The sequence below is a fragment of the Labeo rohita genome, chromosome 20 (genome assembly GCF_022985175.1).
Source record: "Labeo rohita strain BAU-BD-2019 chromosome 20, IGBB_LRoh.1.0, whole genome shotgun sequence".
In the NCBI taxonomy this organism is placed as follows: domain Eukaryota; kingdom Metazoa; phylum Chordata; class Actinopteri; order Cypriniformes; family Cyprinidae; genus Labeo; species Labeo rohita.
The window spans coordinates 14163154-14172163 of record NC_066888.1 but is presented as its reverse complement, the minus strand read 5'-3'; the positions used below and the strand labels follow the sequence as shown (position 1 = coordinate 14172163).

The window sequence follows — 9010 nt, the reverse complement described above, 5'->3', positions numbered from 1 at the left end:
CGCACTTGCCAGAGCTGTTGTGCCACTTTGCCTGTCGAGGAGCGTATACTCGGAGCTAACAAGACTGTATGGGCAAAGATTTGATTGGAGGCTCTCATGGGCATCACGTGTCTCGGGACACCAGAGGTACTAAAGCCCCTAGGCCGTGAGCGCACGTGGGTGACGTTAGGGCCGGCCCTCTCCGGGGTCCCTTTTGTTGAACTATCAAACATAAGCCAGCTCCCGAGGGCTTTAGAACAGTGTTAAGACCACTGTGTGCTGGAGCAACGCCATCAGTGTGGTATCACTGACACCATCAGCATCATACGCAGACAGAAGCAATCATGTCGAGATCTTTCTACGTAGACTCTTTAATTATCAAGGATCCCGCTCGCCCGGCTCTGAGCGAGCACACGGCACAGGACTTTCTCATCCCCATTGGCATGCACTCTCCCGGAGTGATGAGCGTCACTGCGCCCGTTTGCCCGTCCCGGAAGACCGGCACCTTCTGTGTCTGTCCGCTGTGCGTAACCTCGCATATCCACTCTCCCCGCGGCGGAATCCCACTGCTGAAGGGACAGGGCTTCTCCGCCGGTGACGCGGCTTTCTGTCAGAGGGTAGCACACCAACAGAGCCCCGCGTTAGCGCACCCGGGACACGGACACGCGCCTGTCTGCACGCCCACAAGCTACAGCGTCACTGACCCTCGGAGGTATCACTGTCTGTCTCTAGGTGAGTGCGTGCGCGCGCATGCTATACACCTGTTACTCCTTATCACGAGACGCTTGCCTGTTTGACAGGAAAACAATGTGTAGAATTAAACAGTCTTTACGCATTTTACATTGTTGCTTTATTTTACTTTTTATTGACTTTGAACCGTGTTGATCATGTTTAGTACATACTTCTCAAATGCATAGAATGATGTTGGCTGGCATTTACGTGATTTTAAGACTTTATTCTTTTTTTCCCCTGCAGGTGCGTCTGACAACAGCCACATACAGAACGGTAAACGGATGCGCACTGCCTTCACCAGCACTCAGCTGCTTGAGCTGGAGCGCGAGTTCTCATCTAACATGTACCTCTCCCGCTTACGCAGGATCGAAATAGCCACATATCTAAATCTGTCAGAGAAACAGGTGAAAATATGGTTCCAAAACCGCCGCGTTAAACACAAGAAAGAAGGCAAAGGTGCGCAACGGAGCGCGCACGCAGGATGCAAATGCTCGGGGAGCCACTCACACTATCCGCGCTCGGAAGACGAAGAATCCCTGTCACCTGTGTCAGCAACAGAGGAGAAGGAGACTTCACCTATCTAGGGGCGCCGCGAACATCATAGACTTAAGTTTGGTTTACCCTGCATGGCACGGATCAGTTGAAACGACTGAATTTATGGGACACTGTCTTCCATATTTCCATAACCCGAAGGGTATGGAAGTTTAGCTACTACCAATTCCTCCCTCTTTCCTCTTAAAGTCTTCTTTCACCCTGAGACTCAAGTCAGTTATTTGTCTTAAACTGTGAAATAATAGTTCAGTGATGCAAGTAAATAACGTTTTTACAGTTTAAGTGAAAACGTTTTTGAAACGACCACGGATATGCTGTCATCCCTGTTCTTTGAAGAATAAATGTTGGATATATAGAGAAGATAAAACTCCCTGTGTGATACTGTACATATGCAGACTGTTAATTCAACCTGTCCTAGACTACTGAGAAACTGATTTTTTTTCACCTGAATTTTATGTGCATATGAAAGAAAATGTGTATATTTGTATTTATTTAAATAAATAAAATTACTTCTGTAACTTCATTCGTGAGTTCTGAAATGTATTAATTATCTGACTGGAACAAGGCACCTGTTTAAATAGTACAAAAATGTAAAACATCATACATAAACCTTCATATGGCTATTAGGATGGAAAAAAGTTGGGTTGGGAAAAAGACCAGATCTGAGGCAACCGCAGGTCATTCTCTAGTCTCAAATGTACAATACGCTATAGAGTTCAACCACATATCTATCTATCTATCCATCTATCTATCTATCTATTATGAACAGAACTTTGTTTTATTATGCTGTAAACGTGACAAACAGTATTAAATGCGCCAACCGCACTTGTTATATTAAAAAAGATACTTACACAGCCTTTTGACCCCTTGAGTAGCCTACTTTGCAAAAAGAGCACAGGAAACCCTTATGAAAATTAACCATGGTTTTACTACAAATAAAACAAACAAACAAAAAACATGGTTACTATACTTAAACCATGGTAACTACAGATTAACCATGGTTTTGGTATTTTAACCATAGTTTAACCATGTAGTAAAACTGTGGTTTTACAAATGGTAATCAATACGCAAAAAAAATAAAAAAAAATAAAAAAACATGGTTACTACACTCTTACTATAATAAAATCTTGGTGAATTTTCGTAAAGGAATTAAAAGCCCCCTGTTGTGTAACACTAAATGTGAAACTTAATTGTTAACCTACATACAGTTTATTTTTGTTTTTACATTTTTATTATTTAATTACTACTATTTGGGGGTTTGTCCAGAGCTTCAATTTCAACTGCACTGTCTCACTTGGTGTTTAAGTATCATTTAAACATATATGAGCTATATTTTCACTTATTTTCCAGTGTTATTCTCATACAGTCCCTGCTAGTGCACAGGCCACAAAAGGCCTATAGGAGAGAATTTGTGTCTCACAAGCCAGGTGATAGTCAATTATACATCGACCCTATTCTGTGTGTGCTTTTCAAGAGACGGTTGTCCCCCTGTTAAGTTAATCCGAAAGGAGTTTAATTGCAGTTTTTGTCCCACGTTGGTTGCTTATGTAGCAATTCCTTCAATACGAGCGAGGGAAAAAAAGCGACGCAGAGCTGGCCAAAGGCTTTGACAGGTTAGATTGTCCTGCCAGGAACTCGCATTTAGCCGGCGGACCCCCGACGGCGGCGAGCTCAAGGCCTTTCACGAGACGTCTACAGGGTTCCTCCGCGCGCGAGAAAACGATTTAGTCACTGTTTCATTAGGCACTATTTGAACCTTTCAACTTGGGCCAAATTGAGGGGGCATGCTGAAAATTGAGGGATTACGTAGGAGGGGTGATAGGAAATTAGCGAACGCTTAATTTAACTCGTGTTCCGTCAGAGTTTGGGATACATTCCTAATTGAGAGGGGAAGCAGGTGAAATTTTGGTCCCACGCAGGTCCTTTCAGACGGGGAATAAATGGCCTCCTTTCACGTCTCGCTTCACGATCATATATTATCGAGGGAAGGCACCTAATGAATATATATTGAATCTCTTATTAATCGAATTAGACTTCACCCCTCGCAGGTGTGAGAGAGAAAGACCTCCCGACAAAAGAGTTTTCAGCCGTTTCACGACTGACTCCCGTTTTTCACACGTGACACGGTTGACCCCGGACACTTGTCACTTTATTAATATCAGATTTAAGTTTTTAGTTTGGAACTCGAAAACATTTTTAATTGAAAGAGTTATTGATACTAAAAAATAAACTCTGATCTATCTAGGTTTTCTTGGTTTTAAATATTTTAGCTATTTATTTATTTTTTATGTAGGCAGTTACTTTGTTCCGTCCTCTGTATTAAGCTTCACATTTAGGATGTGAGGCAAGGTAATGCAAGCTTTCTGTTGGTGTTATGGCATGTAATATGCCTTGGATGGGTGGTGGAGTTGAGTACCAGATATATTAGAGAATCCGATGCTTAAAATCAAATATTAAATGGAAACAAAGTACGGCTCAGCTTTTAAAAGATTACGCACTGTCGCAAAATGGGCAATTACGCATGACAAAGAGCAATTAATAGAAGCCCCTTTTAAGCGCTTGCAGCTGCTTTCGCCTTGAGAGAAGTGGGGCACTCGGGCAATGAATGCCTGCAAAACCTGTTTTGTCTTCAGTCTTCGAAACCGCTTTTTTAATAGTTTAAACTGCAAAGTGAAATGCTGAAAAACGCCGTTACCGTAAACTCTTGAGCTCGAGGACATCGTTTGGGCATTCCGTCCAAAACCGATTGTTTCAAATATGATGGAACTGGGAATTCTAGACACGTGTCCCATCAGTGCTGTCCATGGTGACTTAATTTAGTGGGAACTCGGTCATCACACAATATGTCCTGAGCGCTTTTGTCGGGTTCTCTAGAATGGGCCCTTTCTGAGACGTGTCAGCTCCTCTTTAAGGCGTCCCATTGTTGCGCTCCTGAGCGTGCCCACTATATTATCAAGTGTGCTTAGTGGCTTTGCTGGATTAGAATGTATAGCCGTTGTAAAAGAGGTCAGCTTTGAATGAGATAATATATGATTATATTATATCCGTCGCACAATGTTAGAGGACAGAATATTATTCATTACTTTGGCCAGCTCATTCAGGTGGAAATAAGGGGAATCATGGCCTGGTGTAAGTGGCCTTGTATAGGCTATGTGAGTAAAAACATATTAATGTCTTTAGATAGATAGAGTCTATTCCAGATATGTGTGAGCTCATAATGACATATGTAATTTTTGGAAAATGAACAAATAAACTGTCTTTGCTTCCTTTCTGGTGGCTGGTGTTCTTTGTTGGTTATATTGAGGGTTGGAAAGCAGACTTCAGGCCTGTAAATAATCTGAATGAATCCAGAAACATATTAGTGTTTATTATTATATTAAAATTATTAGTGTAATCAGTTGTAAATGTTGTATTTTGAGGAACACTTAAGGAATCATTTCTGCGAGGACAAACACAAGAGGAGCCAAACCGCATAAACAGCAGGCCTAGGCTTCTGGAACTGGAAAAAGAATTTATTTTTATCAAGTACATTTCCTTTTGAGGTAATAACTGGCCATAAACACTAAAGCTGAATAAACAAGATTTCGAAACACTGCATAATAATTAAAAATACAGGGAAATTGTGTGAAAAAAGCAACACTGAAAATTCCTTTATAAACATATACCAGTCAAAAGTTTTTGAACAAGTCTTGTCTGCATTTATTTGATCCAAAATACATCAAAAGCAGTAATATTGTGAAATATTTTTACTATTGAAAATAACTGCTTTCTATTTGAGTATATTTTAAAATGTAATTTATTCTTGTGATCAAAGCTAAATTTTCAACATCATTACTCCAATCTTCACTGTCACATGATCCTTCAGAAATCATTCTAATATGCTGATTTGCTGTTCAAGAAACATTTTATTTTTATTTTTTTATTCATTTATTTATTTGATTATTTTTTGGGGGGCAGGGATGCTTTAAATTGATCAAAAGTGATAATAACGTCATCTGTAATGTTACAAAAGAGTTCTATTTCAGATAAATGCTGTTCGTCTGAACTTTCTATTCATCAGAGAAACCTGAAAAAAATTCTACTCAGCTGTTTCCAATATAATAATAATATTAAATGTTTTTGAGAAACAAATCAGAATATTACAATGATTTCTGAAGGATCATGTGACTAGAGTAATGATGCAAAAAAATCAGCTTTAAAATCACAGGGATAATTACATTTTAAAATATACTCAAATTGAAAACAGTTATTTTAAATAATAAAAATATTTCAAAATGTTAATGTTTTTGCTGTACTTTGGATCAAATAAATGCAGGCTTGGTGGGCAGAAGAGACTTCTTTAAAAATAACAACAACAAAAAAACATTAAATGAAAGGCAAGACCAAAAAATAAGCTTCAGTTCAGTCTGAATTTCATGCTAAAATGCATACAGACATGAAGAATATATAGTGCGTCATTTGCCACTTATTTTTATAGGCCTAACTATAGTAATTAGGTGTAAATGTAGTTAGTCAATACCAGGCCCGGTTCTACGGGGGTGCTTGAGGGTGCTAAGCACCCCCAAACAAAAGCAAAAGCACCCTCAGATAAAATTATTAATAGCGTATTAATTTTTAAATTAATGAACACGCAGACAGATGCACACACATACATAAATTCGCCAAATTAATACGTACACACAAGCTTATAAATACACAAGCTGAATTGTTAAAAGCGCACCTCGGGTCATGTGACACGAACCAACCAATCAGCTTCATCCTTTATAGAAACAACATTGAAAACTCAGCCAAGACGGTGAAACAGCTGATCATAGCTGTACAGGGATAGACATTTTTAAAATACATTTTGTAGCAGGGCAGTGCTAGAAAGCCATTTATCATTTGCTGAAACTAACTTGTCTTCATGGAGAGCGTAGGCCATGGTTGCCTAGTAACGACAGACGCCATGGGAGCGTAAGTTAGCGCTTTGGAAAGAACGCGTTTTTAGGCGCGACATGTGAACTGCTCCTAGATGAGCATGCAGTAATAACCTTCACAGTGTATTCTTGATGTTAGATGGCATTTGTTGAAACTACAATTACGATACTAGTGTAGACGATTTATATTACTCAGTCCTATTTGGTGGTACCGTTTTCATACAGTTCCATGTATATTTTTTGTGAGCACCCTCACAATTTTCAGAAGCACCCTCAGTGATTTGGTTCTGGAACCGGGCCTGGTCAATACATGCTCATTTTCATGAAGTATGGGACCCTTTTGGGGAATGCAATAGCGGGGAAAGATGCCAGGTCATTTAAATAGTCATCTGCTGAATTTTGATTGGATGTTGGCAGTAATTTAGTTTATTTGTCAAATTTTCTTATATTTTCTCTGTTCCATTGTCTAATAGTACGGCCAACAAAGAAACGCTGCAATTTCAACTTTCTCGACCGAAAGGTTGCAATTACCAGCATTTTCGGTTATAGCGCCCCCCCATAGGCGTAACTTTACGAAATTTGGTGCGTGTCCTCAGAATAGCCTATTAAATTCTGTAAAGACTTTATTGTCATTGTAGTGATACAACGGAATTTGTTTGGTAGCTCTCAAGAAAATTATAATGCCAACCAAGTTTTATGCAAACTGGCCTTTGTAAACCAACAGCTATCTCTCTGCACTTTATGATTTTCTTTTGAAACTAAACAGTGTTGAGAACCTGAAATTTTAGCCCACACTTTTAGTGAAAAAAAAAATATGGCCATGAAAATATGGACAAAAACAAGAGGGTTACTTTTACTGACCCTTAATGACAGAAAATAACAGGGCTATTTTCAGCACCCAATAATTTAGCCATACAGATTTGAACAAAAAGTCAAATTATTGTTTCACTTTGCCTTGACATTTCAGATCTCTAAGCAACCAAAACCGAAAAGCGTGTTCTAAGTGTTTACTTTAACATTTTACACCCTCTTGTGCAGCTATGCTGACTCAGTGTTTGCGTTCAAGGTTAACCATCAGTCATTATAAAGTTTTCCTCGGCGCAGAGCAGTAGCGTTCCGCCCGGCCCCACGCCCACAAACATATAGCAGATATAGAAAAAAAAAACTACGAGCTTCAGCACGCTGGACAGCGCGTGTGTTAAAACAGCGAGTCAGAGCCAGTGACAACTGACCATTCAAACAGTCTCCATATCAGCACAGAAAACAGAAGGCTTTTTCTTTTGGAATTGAAATTTGTTTTTCACTTTGACCTAATTTGTTCTTTTGATTCTAAGGCTGAGAACTAATATCAAATTTGCCTTAAGGAAACTAGAATCGAACCTTCGTTACTGCTGGTTACTGTGTTAAATCAGTTGACAGCGCTGTAACAGTAAAAGCAGAATGTGCCACAAACTACTAGTAGTCTATGCTTTGCTTTTTTTGCGCTCGTATGCAACGTACTCATGTCAAAATGTCAAACCTCAAATCTTTGTTGTTATTGTACCCTTTCTTTATAAGTCGTTATGGTGCTAATAAAGTTAAATCCATTTGTTTTGATGTGGTTTGTACTTCGATTCCATTTTTATTACTCCCAGGGGGCTTTAATTCGCTCTCTCCGATTCTCTCTCTCTCACTTAATAGGTTTGAACTGTAATGACAAGAGAGAGATGGATGCAGGCTATCCCACCGATGGACATATACGCCACCATGTGGTTATCTCTGTCTGGAGAGAGACTAGACTTAAAACTCGCACAGCTTTTTATCATTCAGACATTAAAAATAAAAACTCGGCTGTAACATCAGTCAGACTCTCATTGGATGGACATGTTCCTGTGAAAACTATTTTGTCTTCATGGCGTCAGACACACTGAGAGGAGGTAGACTAAAGTGCTGGTGTCCCGTAGCTGAGACAGCTTCTCCCTCTCGTTTGCGCATTCGTCCCATACTGAACATTCTTTTGAACTGAACTGAAATGATTTCCGAACAGTCGCATTAGCGCTGAATGCGGAATATTTTAAAGTTATCTAAACGAGTCATGTTGCATTGTCTGTGTTTTGCCATTTAAGAACTCGTTTTATTTAAAATCATATGCCGTAATTCAGAATATTCTTATTATTAAATACCTCTATTTGTTGTAGACACGTCTGCTTCTTGAACTGAAATACCTTTAATGCAGAAATCTTAGGAAAACAATAACAAACTACAGTCGGTCGAATTAGACCCGCATAATTGCGCGTATTGGTTGCCAATCTTTTGCTCACTTCAGTGCATTTAAACGATTCCAAAGTAAAGCACCGATCAAGGTATCCCGCGCTATTTCTGAAGGCTTCAGTTTTAGTCTCAGAGATTAGAGTCTTTTGTTTCCAGAACAAGGGACTCTGTTCTTTTGAGCGGCCGGGCGGCACGAACATGTGGAAATAATTGTGCTGAGCAACTGGAGATGTGTGTTTCTCTGCGAGGGTGAGCTGCAAGGCGGGCTGCTCTGGACCGGCTGCAGGAAGAACGGAGAGGGCTAGAGGGGGGCCAAGCCTGCCCCGGGGCTTCACTCACCACATACCGGGTCAGTCATCTGCACAGAGAGCTGCGAAATCACCGTGTGCAGGGACACGTAGGGGTACTAATTCATAATGAGCCATTATCTGCAGTCTGGTATGTCTTAAAGAAAAGCTGAAGGGCAAAAGCAGGAGAAGAGGTGGCGGCAGTTCTGTCTTTGAGGGAGTTTTTCCACAACTTTCAGAAATCGAATACAAATGAACCCTATATAAAATTCACATTTCAGGAGTGGCAGTGTC

At 40.0% G+C, this 9010-nt stretch overlaps 1 protein-coding gene across 1 annotated transcript; it reads left to right on the top strand.

The window, feature by feature from the left end:
- Positions 1-320: 320 nt before the first annotated feature.
- gsx2 (GS homeobox 2) lies at positions 321-1723 on the top strand. Its single transcript, XM_051139320.1, has 2 exons — positions 321-711; positions 955-1723. Exons 1-2 carry the CDS (start codon positions 324-326, stop codon positions 1293-1295), a joined length of 729 nt encoding a protein of 242 aa, XP_050995277.1. The 5' UTR covers positions 321-323; the 3' UTR covers positions 1296-1723.
- The last annotated feature ends 7287 nt before the right edge of the window (positions 1724-9010 follow it).

Bases quoted from the DNA above. Each gene is read 5' to 3' on its own strand.
- gsx2 (XM_051139320.1), top strand. From the start codon at position 324: ATGTCGAGATCTTTCTACGTAGACTCTTTAATTATCAAGGATCCCGCT. The intron at 712-954 runs GTGAGTGCGTGC...TTTCCCCTGCAG, and splicing joins GTATCACTGTCTGTCTCTAG to GTGCGTCTGACAACAGCCAC.